This window comes from Geotrypetes seraphini, chromosome 4 (assembly GCF_902459505.1).
Source record: "Geotrypetes seraphini chromosome 4, aGeoSer1.1, whole genome shotgun sequence".
Lineage (NCBI taxonomy): Eukaryota > Metazoa > Chordata > Amphibia > Gymnophiona > Dermophiidae > Geotrypetes > Geotrypetes seraphini.
In genome coordinates, this window is record NC_047087.1 from 268,472,731 (window position 1) to 268,490,020 (window position 17,290).

The window sequence follows — 17,290 nt, forward strand, 5'->3', positions numbered from 1 at the left end:
ACACTTCCATTATTTTTCCAACAACTGAAGTGAGGCTCACTGGCCTGTAGTTTCCTGCTTCATCCCTGTGACCACTTTTATGAATAGGGACCACATCCGCTCTCCTCCAATCCCCAGGAATCACTCCCATCTCCAGAGATTTGTTGAACAAGTCTGTAATAGGACTCGCCAGAACCTCTCTGAGCTCCCTTAGTATCCTGGGATGGATCCCGTCTGGTCCCATCGCTTTGTTCACCTTCAGTTTTTCAAGTTGCTCATAAACACCCTCTTCCGTGAACGGCGCAGAATCTACTCCATTTTCTCGTGTAACTTTGCCAGACAATCTCGGTCCATCTCCAGGATTTTCTTCTGTGAACACAGAACAGAAGTATTTGTTTAGCACTTTTGCTTTCTCCTCAACACTCTCCACATATTGGTAACCAGCATTTTTTAGCCTAGCAATTCCATTTTTCATCTTTCTCCTTTCACTAATATATTAGAAAAAATTTTTGTCTCCCTTTTTTACATTTTTAGCCATTTGTTCTTCCCCCTGTGCTTTTGCCAGACGTATCTCTCTCTTGGCTTCTTTCCGTTTCATCCTGTAGTCCTTTCTGCTCTCCTCTTCTTGTTTTTTTTTTATATTTCACGAATGCCAACTCTTTCGCTTTTATTTTCTCAGCCACTAGGTTGGAGAACCATATCGGCATCCTTTTTCTCTTGTTTTTATTAATTTTCTTCACATAAAGGTCCGTAGCCATTTTTATCGCTCCTTTCAGCTTAGACCACTGTCTTTCCACTTCTGTTATGTCCTCCCATCCTAACAGCTCTTTCTTCAGGTACTCTCCCATTGCATTAAAGTCCATACGTTTGAAATCTAGGACTTTAAGTATCGTGCGGCTGCTCTCCACTTTAGCCGTTATATCAAATCAAACCATTTGATGATCGCTACTTCCCAGGTGAGCACCCACTCGAACATTAGAGATACTCTCTCTATTTGTGAGGACCAGATCCAATATCGCTTTTTTCCTTGTGGGTTCCGTCACCATTTGTCTGAGCAGAGCCTCTTGAAAGGCATCCACAATCTCCATATTTCTTTCCGATTCCGCAGACGGAACATTCCAGTCCGCATCCGGCAGGTTGAAATCTCCCAACAGCAGAACCTCCTCTTTCCTTCCAAATTTTTGGATATCCACAATCAAATCCTTATCAATTTGCTGCGATTGAGTCGGAGGTCTATAGACTACACCCATGTAGATAGAAGTTCCATCTTCTCTTTTCAAAGCGATCCATATCGCTTCTTCCTCTCCCCAGGTCCCTTTCATTTCAGTCGCTTGGATATTGATCTTTACATAGAGATCTACTCCTCCACCTTTTTGACCATCTCTGTCCTTCCTAAAAAGATTATATCCCGATATGTTTGCATCCCATCCATGTGATTCACTGACCCATGTCTCTGTGATAGCGACAATATCTAGATCTGCCTCTAACATCAGGGCTTGCAGATCATGAACTTTGTTGCTTAGACAGCAAGCATTTGTGGTCATCGCTTTCCAGCTATTTTTCAGCGATAATCTCATTTTCGTATGGATTTTTGTTTCGTTTCACTTTCCGTTGCAATACTAAGAAATGAGTTGCTGATATTGTTTATGTTGCAGTCTTTACTACTATCACATCTTTTCTTTTGCCGGGGGGTGGTCTCTATAATTGTTGGTACCATGTTGAGGAAGACTTTGTAGGCCATTACCAGGTCCTTGAATACACATTGTTTGTTAATAGGTATCCAGTGAGCTGTGCGCAGTGCTGAGGCAATTGGGTTGTGTATGTGAAGGTTTTTTAGGAGGCGGATGGCAGCATTATCCCAGGACAAGCAGGCAGCATATTCTCACATGTGGGTGACGTCATCTACGGAGCCCCAGCGCGAACAGCTTTTCAAGCAAACTTGATTGAAGTTTCAAGTTTGCACACTGCACCACGCATGTGCATGCCTTCTCGCCCACTAGAGGGCGCATCCCACCTCGTGGTCCTCAGTTCAATTTTTTCCGCGGAGCCAGAAAGCCCTGTGGATTTTGAGCTCCCTTTGCCTGCCTTTCTGTCACCGCATCTGGATTCTATTCGGTCGCTGTGCTTTCTATTTTTGTTTTTCGTATCGTTGTCGATCCGTTTTTCGTAAAAAAAAATATATATATATATATTTTACTTTTCGTTGGGCTCCGGGGGCTACCGGCAGCCGTGGCCGCGGGACGTCGGTCGTTCCCGGCCTGTTTCCTTGTTCATGTCCCGTCCTGTGACGGGCTTTAAAAAATGCAGCCGGTGTGAGCGGTTGCTGTCTATAACTGACCCCCACCGGTGGTGCATAATTTGCCTGGGCCCCGATCATCCTACGGCCTCCTGTGACCGCTGTTCCACGTTCCAGCCCAGAGCTCTCCGCCGCCGTCGGGCGAGAATGGCGGAGTTGTTTGCAGTTGACCCCGCGCCTCTGAAGGCCTCGACGTTGGCCTCGTCTTCGGCCCCGGCCTTGACCTCGGCCTCGGCGACCTCGGGGGCCTCGGCTTCGCCTCGTCCCTCGACCTCGAAGTCGACGTCGGGGACAAAACCTGCCTCGGGTAAGTCCTCCTTTCCATTCCCTACAGGGTTTGCCAAGAAGCCATCCTCTGCTCCTGCCAAGGCGGGTGGGTCGTCCTCGGCCCCGCCTAAGGCTCCGGCCACCCACGCCCCGAGGGAATACTCAAGACCGAGGTCGCCCTCCAGGGAGCCTGCCCCGGACTCAGACCTCCCGACCTTCGTCGGGATTCCGGCCTTTCAGGACCTCCTCCGAGCTCTAATTTTGTCGGAGCTGTCGGGGGCCCTTGCACAGCTGCAGGGGGCTTCGGCCCCGACGGCTTTGACCTCGGAGGCCCCGGCCTCGGCGACCTCGGCCTCGGGTATCGGGGCTCCTCCGACCTCGGCCTCGGCTTTACCCTCGACCTCGGCCTCGGGGGCACCGCCTGAGCGCAGCGTGCGGCCCCGGGACCAGATGCGGCGGGTGCGACGCATTTCCTCCTCCTCCTCCTCCAGGTCCTCCCGGGGCTCCTCGCCCTCGACTCGACCTCGGACGAGGCGCCGGCCGAGGAAGCCGAAGCGTTCGCGGGGCTCTCCTCGGCGGCGTGATCGTTCCTCGCCGATCGGGGGCGAGGCATTGCAGGTGTCGGAGTTGCGCCTCGATAACCCGAGGCTTCTCCGGTCCCCTGCTCGAAGGGTTTCCCGGGACTCCTCGCCGAGGAAGAGGGAGAGTGCCCCCGTTCCCCGGACTCCGGGTACCTCGCCTAGAGGCTCATCGAGGCGGAGACATTCTCCTACCCCCTCGAGGCCTTTGGAGCTGACTTCGTGGGGCTCGGGGTCCGGCAGAGAACCCCATTATTCTCACGAGGCTTCTCCCCTTTCCTCGGCGGTGAGGTCGAGAACCCCTTCACCGCCCGCCAGGCCGTCCTCTTTTTCCACCTTTGTGCAGGACATGGCCCGAGCCCTGGGGTTGGACCTCATGGCGGGTTCCCAGTATACGAAGGAATTCCTGGAGGAGCAGGACCTTCCCACTCCACCTAGGGAGGCCCCTCGGCTCCCCTTCAATAAGGTCCTCCTACAGACCTGGCTGAAAAATCTGGCTAACCCTCTTACAGTCACGTCCGTCCCGATCAAGATGGAGGCGAAATACAGGACGGTGCCTGCCAAGGGGTTTGAGAAGGCGCAACTCTCCCACCAGTCCTTACTGGTCGAGTCTGCCCTGAAAAAGACACAACCCTCCCGGGTTTCTGCGGCGGTTCCACCCGGCAGGGAGGGTCGGACCCTGGACAAGTTTGGCCGTCGCCTCTACTCTAATTCCCTGATGGCCACCAGGGTACTACATTATGCCTTCACCTTCTCCTCATATCTGCGTGGCATGGTGAAGGACCTCCCTCAATATCGTGACTCCTTACCGGACCCCCAAAGGGCGGGATTTGACAAATTTATGTCCAACCTGTCTCAATTGCGGTTGTACCTTTTCCATGCTTTGTACGATGCATTTGAGCTGGTTTCGAGGGTGTCGGCCTTCGCAGTGGCCATGCGCCGTCTGGCCTGGCTTCGCACCCTCGATATGGACCCAAACCTGCAGGAACGTCTTGCAGACTTACCTTGTGTGGGGTCCGAGTTGTTTGATGAGTCTTTAGAGGCGGCGACCAAACGGTTGTCGGAACAGGAGCGCTCCTTGGCCTCCTTGGTCCGTCCCAAGCCTAGGCCCCCGCCGCAGAAACCCTTCCGTCCTCCTCCGAGGCAGTATCCCCAAAAGTCAACTCCGGCCTTTTCTAGGCCGCCGCCTAGACGCCCATCTCAGCGAGGCAGAGGGGGACAGACGCAAGCCCCGGCGCAGGGTCCTTCCAAACCCGCGCCCTCCTTTTGACGGGCTGAGCGGATGAGGCAGGTTCCCCTCCGCGATCTCACAGGAACCCCTCCCCATAGGGGGGCGTCTCCGGTCCTTCTATACGGCTTGGACCGAGATAACATCCAACGCTTGGGTGCTCCGGACCGTCTCCGAGGGCTACTCTCTCAATTTTTTGGCAGCGCCGCCGGATCAACCTCCGGGGGCTTCTCCTTACAATCGGGCCCAACTTCCCATCCTTCTGGCCGAAGCCAAGGCCCTGTTGAAGCTTCGGGCGGTGGAACCGGTACCCAAAGACCAGCTGGGGACCGGCTTTTACTCCCGTTACTTTTTGGTCCCAAAAAAGACCGGGGACTTACGCCCCATACTGGACCTCAGGAAGCTCAACAAATTCCTGGTCCGGGAGAAGTTCCGAATGCTGTCTCTCCCGGTTTTATATCCTCTCTTAGAGGAAAGGGACTGGATGTGCTCCCTCGACCTGAAGGAAGCATACACCCATGTACCGGTGCATCCCGCCTTCCGGAAATTTTTACGGTTCCAGGTGGGAAATCTGCACCTTCAGTACAGGGTCCTTCCCTTCGGCCTGGCCTCGTCCCCTCGAGTCTTCACGAAGTGTATGGTAGTGGTCGCGGCAGCCCTGAGATCTCGTGGGCTTCATGTTTTCCCGTACCTGAACGATTGGCTGATCAAAGCCCCGACCAGGGAGGGGGTTATCTCAGCGACCCGACAGGCTATCATCTGCCTTCAACGACTGGGGTTCGAAGTAAATTTTCCCAAGTCGCAGTTATCCCCGGCCCAGTCACTTCAGTTTATAGGAGCAGTGCTGGACACTGTGCGCCTACGTTCGTACCTCCCGCCTCCTCGGTTGGAAGCCTTGGTTCGGCTGGGCCGTCTGGTCTCTCAACTGCCTGTTGTGTCGGCCCAGCGCATGATGATGCTTCTGGGCCACATGGCATCGACGGTCCACGTCACTCCGTTCGCCAGGCTACACCTGAGAATTCCTCAGTGGACCCTGACCTCCCAGTGGCGCCAGGATTGCGATCCGGTGTCTCGTCTCATTACGGTGACTCCTTCTTTGAGACGATCGCTCCGTTGGTGGACCAACTCTTCCAATCTTTCCGGAGGTTTGCTATTTCTCGTCCCTCCATATCGCAGGGTTCTGACCACGGACTCCTCGGAGTACGCGTGGGGGGCCCACCTCGACGGTCTGCGGACACAGGGTCTGTGGTCGATGGAAGACCGTCGCTGTCACATCAACGTGCTGGAACTTCGTGCCGTCTTTCTGGCGGTTCGAGCGTTCGACCACCTACTCCAAGATCAGGTAGTCCTTGTACGCACGGACAACCAGGTGGCGATGTACTATGTGAACAAGCATGGTGGGACGGGTTCTTGGCCCCTCTGCAGAGAGGCACTTCGCCTTTGGGAGTGGGCGATCTCCCGGAACATCTTCCTACAGGCGGTCTATATTCAGGGAGAACAGAACTGCTTAGCAGACAAGCTCAGTCGGCTTCTTCAGCCGCACGAGTGGTCGCTCAACGCCAGAGTCCTGCGCGAAGTCTTCGACCGCTGGGGGACCCCGCAGGTGGATCTGTTTGCCTCCCCGGAAACTCGCAAACTGCCCCTGTATTGTTCTCGGATGTACTCCCGGGACCGTCTCGAATCAGATGCCTTCCTTCTCGACTGGGGAGGGAGGTTCCTGTATGCGTTCCCGCCTTTTCCTCTGATCATGAGAACGTTGGTGCGTCTCAAATCATCCACGGCCACTATGATTCTCATTGCGCCTCGGTGGCCTCGTCAACACTGGTTCTCCCTGCTTCTTCAACTCAGTGTCAGGGAACCTTTGGTTCTACCTGTGTTTCCCTCTCTGCTATCTCAGAGTCAGGGTTCGATGTTGCACCCCAATCTTCAGTCGTTACACCTGACCGCTTGGTTCCTTGCCCCTTGACTTTGCCCCGGGTTTCTCAATCCGTAAGGGAAGTGTTGGAAGCCTCTCGCAAGGTTTCGACCAGGCTTTGTTATTCTCAGAAATGGACCAGGTTTTCCTCCTGGTGTTCCTCTTCTCACCTGGATCCTGCTTCGGTTCCGGTGTCCTCGGTTCTGGATTACTTGTTGCACCTGTCGAATTCTGGTCTGAAGATGACATCTGTGCGTGTTCATCTCAGTGCCATTTCGGCCTTCCATCGACACCTGGATGGACGCTCTCTTTCGCTCCATCCTTTGGTGACACGCTTCATGAAGGGGCTAATCAAGGTTTGTCCCCCTCTGAAACCTCCTCCCGTCGTGTGGGATCTGAATGTGGTTTTGGCTCAACTAATGAAACCTCCCTTTGAGCCAATCGACAAATCTCATTTGAAATTTCTGACTTGGAAGGTAATTTTTCTGATTGCCCTCACATCTGCACGACGGATTGGTGAGTTGCAAGCTTTGGTTGCGGACCCCCCTTTTACAGTGTTTCATCATGATAAGGTGGTTCTCCGCACCCATCCGAAATTTTTACCAAAGGTTGTGTCTGATTTTCACCTCAATCAGTCCATTGTCCTTCCTGTGTTCTTCCCGAAGCTCCACTCCCATCCTGGCGAGACGGCGCTTCACACGCTTGACTGTAAGAGGGCGTTAGCATTTTACCTCCAACGCACCAGGTCTCATAGGAAGGTTCCTCAATTGTTTTTGTCCTTTGATCCTAGTCGCTTAGGACATCCTGTTTCCAAGCGCACCTTGTCCAACTGGTTGGCTGCTTGTATTTCGTTTTGCTATGCTCAGGCTGGTATTCCGCCCCCGGGTCGAGTCACGGGGCATAAAGTCAGAGCGATGGCAGCCTCTGTGGCTTTCCTCCGTTCTACACCTGTGGAGGACATTTGCAAGGCTGCCACTTGGTCTTCGGTTCATACGTTCACCTCCCACTACTGTCTGGACTCTCTGTCCAGGAGTGACGGCCGGTTTGGCCAGTCGGTGTTACGTAACCTGTTTTCCTAAATTGCCATCCTCCCACCTGCCCTTTTTTGGTTGGCTTGGAGGTCACCCACATGTGAGAATATGCTGCCTGCTTGTCCTGGGATAAAGCACAGTTACTTACCGTAACAGGTGTTATCCAGGGACAGCAGGCAGATATTCTCACAACCCGCCCGCCTCCCCGGGGATGGCTTCTTTGCTAGTTATGGAACTGAGGACCACGAGGTGGGATGCGCCCTCTAGTGGTCGAGAAGGCATGCACATGCGTGGTGCAGTGTGCAAACTTGAAACTTCAATCAAGTTTGCTTGAAAAGCTGTCCGCGCTGGGGCTCCGTAGATGACGTCACCCACATGTGAGAATATCTGCCTGCTGTCCCTGGATAACACCTGTTACGGTAAGTAACTGTGCTTTTTGTACTTGTATTGGGATTTTGATATCCATATAATATTCTAAATGCCAGTTTTCAGATATCCATATGGAAGCCTTATAAGGGACCTTATATAAAGTGTGAAAAAATGTTTTCAAAGATCTGCTAAGTTTGGATAATATGCAGACCCACTGACCTGTTTTTAACAATAAAAATAAAGAAATAATAGTAAAAATGACACTTGGTAGCCAACAATCACATGATTGCCATCTTGTTTTCCAAACCAGCAGAGCTCTGATGCATTGATTTCAACCATTTTTGATATATCACGTATTAGATCAGTTCAGTCTTTTCTCTCCCACCGTTATTTCATTCATTGATTTATGTTTTGGTTATTTCACATATAGATTATTGTAACTCCCTCTATGTAGACCTCCCTTTGGCTTCCTTAAAAAGACTACAGCTTACATAGTCTACAGCCATTGATACATTCTGCTCATTGCTTTGATCGGGCAACTCCGCTACTGAAAGAGGAACATTGGTCTCCTGTTTCTGCACGGATTAATGTTTAAAATCTTAACATTGGTTTTCCTCTCATAGCTTCCACTGGCTCCTTCTTACCTCAGTAGGATAATTATTCCTTACATGCCACAATACTCTCTTCGTTCTGTAGATGAAAAATTATTATCACTTCCACCTTTATCTGAAATCAGACTTGCACTTTCTAGATACACCGCTTTTTGTTACATAAGGCCAAAGCATTGGAATGATCTGCCACTTCTTATTAAAAACAGTACAACTCTCACAGATTTCAAGAAAGCACTAAAAACACATTTGTTTATAGGAACTTTTGTTCCTTTATAATTATAACTTCCTTATTTTTGGGTTTGTTTTTTTTAAGAGTAATGACTATGTAAAACTTGTAAATTATTAATGGTTAGTTTTAATAACCTTTTTATAATTTTGTTTTGTTTTTCTGCTTCATCTGTTAAACTATTTTTAATTATTTTTAGAAATGTATGTGTACTGCCTTGATGCCTTTTTAGGCCTTGCTTCAATGGTATATCAAATGTTAATAAAGATAAATATATTTATTCTCTTTTTTTTTTTTTTTCCAAGTGCAGAAAAATGATATGATGTTGCTTGTTTTACTGCAGCTGGAAAGGAATAATAATAATAACAGTTTATATACCGCAATACCGTTAAGTTCTATGCGGTTTATAGAAGATTAATGGAGTACAAGTTGAGTTGATGTACAAGTTGAGTTAACTTAAGGGATGTGGGAACAATGGGAATAGTAAGACTCTTGTGAGTTCTAAGTAATCTGACCTCAATATAATCTACGTCAGGGGTGCCCAACACGTCGATCGCGATCGACCAGTAACTCAGGAAGGCAACACGAGTCGATCGCGTAGCCCATCCCGGGCTCCGTGATAGACTCGTGTTGCTGTCCTGATCTACCGGGCCGATCAGCCTTCCTCTCCAGTGTTCTCTCTAGGGCCTTTTAGCTGGGCGGTCCGCCCAGCTGTCATCTGCTGCTGCCGCCGCTGCTGAACATTAAAAAAAAACAAAAACCCGGCTTGGAGATTTCAGCCCGTAGCGAACTTATGCTCCGTGGCTCTAACGTGTGCGTGCCGGCTTCCCTTCTCTTCCCTCTGAAACCGGAAGTTATGTCCAGGGGGGGGGAGAAGGGAAGCCGGCACGCACATGTTGAGAGCCCTGAAGCAAGCGTTCGCTATGGGCTAAGGCGGAAGACAGATTAGTGAAGCATTTGCTCTTCTTGCTGCCGGGTCCTGCCTACTTTCTGTTTCTGCGAAGGCAGGACCCGGCAGCATTTCCCCCAATAGGTTGATCACGATCTTGGTCTGATCAGCCTTCCTCTTCCCGACGGCAGAATTGATGTCGGGGAGAGGAATGCTGGTCGGCCGAAGCAGGGAGAGCTTGGGGCGTCGTCGGCTTTCGGGCTCGTTATTGGTGGCGGTTTGGGTCCTGGTCCCCGATGGCAGTGGCTTGGGGGAGGGCAGAGAGAAAGAAAGAAAAAGGGCAGGCAAGGAGACAGAAGGAAAGAAGAGAAACAGAAAAAAAAGAAAGGGAGGCAGAGAAAAAGAAAGGGCAGGGAGAGAGGAAGGAAAAGTTGTGGGAGGGAATGAGGTCTGGAGGAGAGGAAGCATACAGGCTAAAAGAAGGGAAGAAAGATTGGGTGCACAGTCAGAAGAAGAAAGTGCAACCAGAGACTCATGAAATCACCAGACAAGGTAGGAAAAATGATTTTATTTTAAATTTAGTGATCAAAATGTGTCTGAATTTATATCTGCTGTCTATATTTTACACTAAGGTCCCCTTTTGCTAAACCACAATAGAGTTTTTTAGCGCAGGGAGCCTATGAGCGTCGAGAGCAGCGCTGGGCATTCAGCGCAGCTCCCTGCGTTCTAAAAACTGCTATCGTGGTTTAGTAAAAAGGGAGGGGGGTATATTTGTCTATTTTTGTATGGTTGTTACTGAGGTGATAGTGCATAGAGTCATCTGCTTTGACCTCTTTGAAAAACCCTGGAATAGGAATGATAATTAACATTTTTTATGCGTACAGTGTGCGTTGTGTTTTTTTAAAATTTTATTGTTGGTAGATCATTTTGACTTGGTCATTTTAAAAGTAGCTCGCAAGCCCAAAAAGTGTGGGCACCCCTGATCTACGTAGTTTAAACATCTGGTTTTCTCACAAATATGTTAATATCGCAGAAGCTGTAAACAGTTTGTCTTTGTTGGGAGAAGGTAATAAATAAAAATAAAGCAAAACTGAAAAAGGAAGATGATCTCATCTTTACTGGGATCATCTTATCTTTGAAGTTTTAGAAAACCAGAACCTTCGTTCGCAGGGCAGGACAATATATGCTATGGTGACAATATCAGTTTACTGCTGGTGGGAAAGAAAACTACAAACAAAAGGTTGAACTAGCATAAGTTTGAAATTTGTGTGCAGTGATGTCAGTCCTCGGGGCTATGTAACCACTCATTCAGCTTTCATATGCATTGATAATAAAGCCATATTTGTAATTATTAATTGTCACATGCTTAGAGAGCCCAAACCCCAGGTGTAAGCATAAAATCAGTGAATAAAGTATGTAATTTTTTAAATGATTGAATTATGGATGTATATGAAAGAAACTCCTTGAACAGTCTGTAAGTCAGGTAGAGGTTTTAATGATTGTTACTGTTGCCATACCAGGGGCTCCTTTTACTAAACCGCGTTAGGGCTTTAATGCGCGGAAACGCTAGACCTTAATGGCAGCATTGAGCTGGCTTTAGTTCTAGCCGTGTAGCGTGGGTTTAGTGCGCGCTAAAATTCTGTGTGCGCTAAAAACGCTAACGCGGCTTAGTAAAAGGAGCCCCAGATGTACATATACAAGATGGGTTAGAACCAAACAGGAAAACTGATTGGGAGGAACTAAATCAGGTTGGTTATGGGTGGGATTAGTCAAGCTAAAGGCATCTTGAATAAAACTGAAGGAACTGCCAGTGTGTTGGGTGGGAATCTGCTGGCACCACTGCTGGAAAGATTCAGACCTTGGTACCTGTTGCCATATTGTCAAAAATACCTGTCTGCTTTTCTTGAAGAATGAGAGAACACCTGTAGAAAACTAATGGATTCTAGTTGTCAAGTCACCTTTGGTAAGATGAGTTCTAGGTTTGTGTAAACAGTGTGGAGTCATATTGAACATTTGTTTTTGTGTTAGTCTGAGGAAGATTATATTGAAAGAAGAAAAGAGCTAGAAAACATCTTAAAGAAAAATTCTGACTGGATTTGGGATTGGTCCAGCCGGCCTGAAAACATACCCCCAAAGTAGGTCAATCGATGATTCTTATAGCCCTTCTCTAAATTTCCAGAGTATATTAGATTTTGTACTAAACCAAATTTTCTCTTCATTTTTTAACAGGGAATTTCTCTTTAAACATCCAAAGCGCTCTGCCACTCTCAGTATGAGAAATACAAGTGTCATGAAGAAAGGGGGCATATTCTCTGCTGAGTTTTTAAAGGTTTTCCTGCCTTCTTTGCTTCTTTCTCACTTGCTTGCTATTGGATTTGGGTGAGTGAAAAAAACAGCCTTCCCACAAATCTTGCTATAAATGTAAATGTTCTCAGACAGGTTCTACCAATTATTTTGTGTTTTATGTTTCGTCCAATAACCATGTGGTGATGTTATTAAAGAAAGAAGTGTTGATGGTAGTGCACACTAAGATACAGTTTGATTAGACCAAGTTTCAAGTTTCAAGTTTATTAGATGACTTGATTAACCGCTTAATCCAAGTTTCTAAGCGGTGTACACTTAAAATTTACATATATTAGGGAACAAAACAGTCCATACAATTAATAAATAAGATTAATATACTAAAAATTAACATTGCTAAACAATAGGTAAGGAGGGATGAAATACAATTCGTAGAGAAAAGGAGAGACATCAAGGGAAAATACAAAAGGGTAAAAGACATATGAGGGGAATAAAATAAACCAAAGCAATAAGATAAAAGATTAATTTGCGAATGCATCTTTAAAAAGAAAAGTTTTTAACTCATTTTTAAATTTCGCAAACTCCTTCTCCTCCCGTAAAAACATAGGGAGGGCGTTCCAAGTCTGCGGTGCTGTACAAGAGAAGATAAATTGTCTCCTCGTATTAATAATTTTTAGTGAGGGAATAGATAAAAGATTCTGTTCGCTAGATCGCAAGATTCTCTTTGCAGAATAAGGGATAAGTAACCTAAATAAAAAAGCAGGGGTCTTATTATATAAGGTTTTAAAAATAACTGTACATAATTTATGAGTAATTCTATATATGACTGGAAGCCAATGAGCCTTTTTGAGGAGTGGTGTTACATGATCAAACTTTTTGGATTTAGTTATTAATTTAATTGATGCATTTTGAATAATTTGTAATCGTTTTATTTCTTGTAAAGCGATTCCTTTAAACAGGAAATTGCAATAGTCTATTTTAGACATCACCAGAGAATGAATCAGTATATTAAGTGCTTTAGGACAGAGAAACTTAGAAATGGAACGAATTTTACGCAATCTGTAAAAGGTAGTTTTCACAATGCTACTGATATGATCATGATAATTAAGTTTATTATCAAAGATTACTCCTAGAATTTTTATATTTTTAACTAATTGAAGGGGAACATTTAGAATTGAAATAGGAGTAACAAGAGAAAAACTATCCTTCCAGGGAAAAAGCATAACATTTGTTTTTTTGATATTGAGAGCCAATCTATTTTTGTCCAGCCAATGATGAACTTGATCTAGTTTCTCATTTATAGCCGAAATTTCATTTATATTGTTATTATTTAATGGGTGCAATAATTGTATATCATCGGCATAGGCAAAAATATGAAATCCAATTGATTGGCATAATGTCAACAGCGGAGCCAAAAAAATATTAAAAAGCAAAGGTGAAAGAATAGATCCTTGTGGGACCCCTTGTGTAATATGTGAAAGTAAGGATGAAGATTCATTGAAAATAACTGTGGATGTGTGATCACTAAAGTAAAATGTAAACCAACAATGGTTACAGTTAAATGTATTGGGCCTGATATTCAGAGTGCTTTAATTAGGCTGGAGAGGCTCTGGCCCACTTAAATCACTCTGAACCACCGATATTCAGCGGTACTAATCTGAGCAGTGTTGCTGAATATGGTCTCTGACTGCTCACCAAAAATGTGGACAGCTCAGGAGTGATTTAAGAGGGTGGCATTAGGGTGGAGCCCAGGATTTATGCTAACCCCTTTTGACATCCCGCAGTTTCTCTGAAATTTTGGTGTAGATTTATTAAGTGATAATCATAATACTTAATAGACTATTACTTAGATTTCCCTTCACCCCAATATACTGCTGTCATGATCTTGTAGGATCCTGGTATGTTCTTAAAATTTGGTGTGCATCAAATGCAAAACTGATTAGTTACCATATTTGCTTGCTCATGTTCATAAAAAACCATGAACCCAAACAAATACCCCTGTCAGAATCCCAGTGTCCCCTCTGACATGTCCTGAAAATGTGGTATAAATTAGAGAATGACATCATACATCATAAACCGCTGGTCACTGCAGTAAATCCGCAGGAATGGAGACATTTGTAACTGGTTTACCACAGAAATGGGAACAAGACCTTTCACTGCCCTGCAGGAATGGGGACAAGACCTTTTACCATCCCTTGGGAATGGTGAAAAGTCTTGCTCCTGTAGTAAAAACAATTGCACCCGTGTCAGACATTGCATCTTCTCCCCAGCTCCTCTTGCGCCTTTTACCTTCAGGAGCCAGACATGCCACGATGAAGACAGAAGGAACCTAAAACCAAGGCCTGAGACCAATGTGCTTTGAAGGATAAAATTACCAGACAACAAAAAGAAAAAAAATAAATTTATTTTATATTTTGTGATTAGAATATTTCGGATTTGAAATATGTATCCTGCTAGAGCTAGTATTAGACATAACTGGGGACCGCAAAGTCCAGGCTGTGCTTCTTTACTTTCCAGCTGGCTTAGGGCTCACTCTCTTTGACCAGGGGGCAGTTGCCCTAGTTGCACTCTCCTAACATTATTCTTGCCATGTGTGACTAAAGTATTCTGTTAGCTTGATTTTTCTATGTAGCATTCTGTAGTAACTTGGTTTGTTCAGTTTTCATAATAGTGAAGGGGATATTTGTGAAAGGGAGGGGAGATGGGTTTTGTTGAACCTTGCTCTGTTTTATTTGTGTTTATAAAATGACAATTGTCAGAGAAGAAGCTTCCGCCCACACACACGCGACTGCAGGGTGGCACAGGCAGGCTTCGCCGGCATCAGTTTCTTTTCTAAAGGGCCACGAAGGTAAAGAGGAGGGAGGAAGGGAGATAGATTTGGCCGGAGGTAGGGTGGGAGGGAAGGGGCCGCGCGCGCTATCAGTGACCGCGCACCTTCCCTCCCTTAAGTTTCTTTATGCTGCAAAGGTAAGTGGGAGGGAGATTCTCAGACCACTGAAGGGTGATGAGGTGGCGAGAGGGAAGGGTGGATGCTACGGGGACGGGGCGGTGAAGGGGACGACGGGGGCGGGGCGGTAAAGGGGACGGTGGGTTCAGGGACGGGATGGTAAAGGGGACGGCGGGGACAGGGCGGTGACGGGGCAGAGACAGGGACAGAATTTTTTCCCCGTGTCATTCTCTAGTGTAAATCACACTGAAAGCCAGATGTTGACATCCATAATTGCATGCATGAGTACCTCAAACCACCTTGTTGTGCTTGTGCACTTCCTGACAAAATGGATGCCCACAGAAAACATCTAAAGGAGATGAAAACTGTGTATCCATTATTCATTGGCTTGAAAACAATGTCCATGTCTACTTCTCTTGGCCGACCTGGTATGCCTTGAAAATGTGTTGATAGCACAGTAAATATTGGAACAGATAAATATGCACATGTCAGATAAACCTCCCTCCCTCAGAAAGGAGGCTAAATCATTTGGAAACTTATAGAGTAGTAGCACCTTCCAGTTCTGTGTTATAATGTATGGAAAGTTGTCCTCCATGGTCTCATCAGACATCATCTCTCCAAATTATTCAGCATTAGATCCCTGCAGTTTTTAAAAAAAATTAATCTAAGCCCTTTACAGTGGCTTGGAGTATCTGAATCAGCTCAGCTTAGCTTCTGTGACTAGACAAAGGTGAGCCCTACTGTAATTATAGGCTTTTTTGAAAAATTACAATAGAGCTCATCTTTGTCCAGTTATAGTAGCTGAGATGATTTAGATACTCCCAGACAAGGAATCAATCTGTTTGGTGGTGGTGGTGGTTGTTTTTTTGTTTTGTTTTTTTGCATCAACTGAATTTGAAGCAAAGGTCTAAACATATACTTTACAGGGAGCTGCTGAAAGAACTTCAAGATAAAATTTATTAAAAGGTACAGATTGGGGGATTTGGCACCACTAAAATATTGCATTAGTCGGTGTTCACTCCAAAGTCTGTAGTCGTGGGTTATGAAAATTGCTGACAAAACTACTATATGGGCTTAAATTAATGTTAAAGAACTACAGAGATCTATAGCTGAAACTGGGATGACTGTTTAATGATTTCAAGATTACTCCACAAGCATGCATAGCCTGTAAATAAAAGTGATAAGAAAGAAGTCACTGCTGAAGAAAAGTCATATGTGCTACATACTATTTGCAAAGAAATTCATAGGGAAAATCGCAAGTATGTGGAAGGAGGTATTGAGGCTCATTTTCAAAGCACTTAGACACACAGGGCTGGATTCTGTATAGGACGCCCAGTATTAGCAGCCGCCTAAGTGGCTTTAGAGCAGTGGTTCCCAAACCTGTCCTGGGGGACCCCAGCCAGTCAGGTTTTCAAGATATCCCTAATGAATATGCATGAGAGAGATTTGCATATAATGGAAGTGACAGGTATGCAAATCTCTCTCATGCATATTCATTAGGGATATCTTGAAAACCTGACTGGCTGGGGTCCCCCAGGACAGGTTTGGGAACCACTGCTTTAGAGAATCGCACACAGGCATCCTATATAAAATTGCATCTGTCCTGACAAATAGATGCCTAACCCTGACTAACCACCCCAGTTCTCTAACTGGTGTCCATGTCACAGGTGCCAGTTAGAGAATCGCATTGCCGCTGAGCTGATCGTGTCAAGGGAATATTCCTTGCTCAGTGGCCACAGCAGGAAACCTCCCAGCTGTGAAGTCAGCCAGCAGGAGGGATGCCCAGTTCCTCCTGCTGGAACTCCTGAAGTCCCCCTCCCCCCTGAATGTTTGTGGCAGGAGGAATGCCCAATTCCTCCTGCCGGCATCTTCTGAAGATCACCAGCAGGAGGGATACCTAGTCCTTCCTGCTGGAAATCCTTCCACCCGAATCCCCCCATACCTTTTTCTTGTAGGCCGGCTGTAGGGATGCTTATTCCCTCTGGCCGGCAGGCCTGCCTCCACAGAATGATGGGCCTTCCTGGGATGCACCAGGGAGGGGCCTAAAGCCCTGATTGGCCCAGGCGCCTAAAGCTTCTCCCACCTGGGCCAACCAGAATCTTAGGCCTTCCTCCCAGTGCATTCTGGGATTCATTGGGAATGGCCTAAGACTCCGATTGGTCAGATCCCTTAGGCCACCCTCCTGCCGTTGATCTTTGGGGTACGGGGGGGCTGGCAGGAGGGACTGGGCATCCCTCCTACCATTGATCTTTCTGGGGATGGCGGCAGGAGGAATTGGGCACTCCTCCTGCCGCAGACATTTGGGCCATGGGAGAGAGGAGACATGATCGAGACGTTTAAGTATATTACCGCCGTATCGAGATGGAAGAAGAGATTCTCTTTCTCAAAGGACCCTCAGCCACAAGAGGGCATCCGCTCAAACTCAGGGGCGGGAAATTTCATGGCGACACCAGGAGTGGTTGATCCTTGGAACCAGCTCTCGGTACAAGTGATCGAGGCAAACACCGTGCAAGAATTTAAGAGCAAATGGGATACCCATGTGGGATCCCTTAGAAGGTTAAGCCAAGGGAACCTGTCACCAGGACTGGGATCCCTAGGATAGTAGACTTGGGGGTGGGTCAGTAGAGTGTGCATACCTGATGGGCTATGGCCC

The 17,290-nt window shown here is 46.9% G+C and overlaps 1 protein-coding gene across 1 annotated transcript in view; it reads left to right on the plus strand.

Moving 5' to 3' along the window:
* BNIP3 (BCL2 interacting protein 3) overlaps window positions 1-17,290 on the plus strand; it is a 52,316-nt gene that overhangs the window by 24,483 nt on the left and 10,543 nt on the right. The window contains exons 4-5 of the mRNA XM_033940801.1: window positions 11,418-11,524; window positions 11,619-11,768. Of these exons, the coding sequence (XP_033796692.1) occupies window positions 11,418-11,524; window positions 11,619-11,768 (257 nt within the window). The remainder of the gene's footprint in view (window positions 1-11,417; window positions 11,525-11,618; window positions 11,769-17,290) is intronic.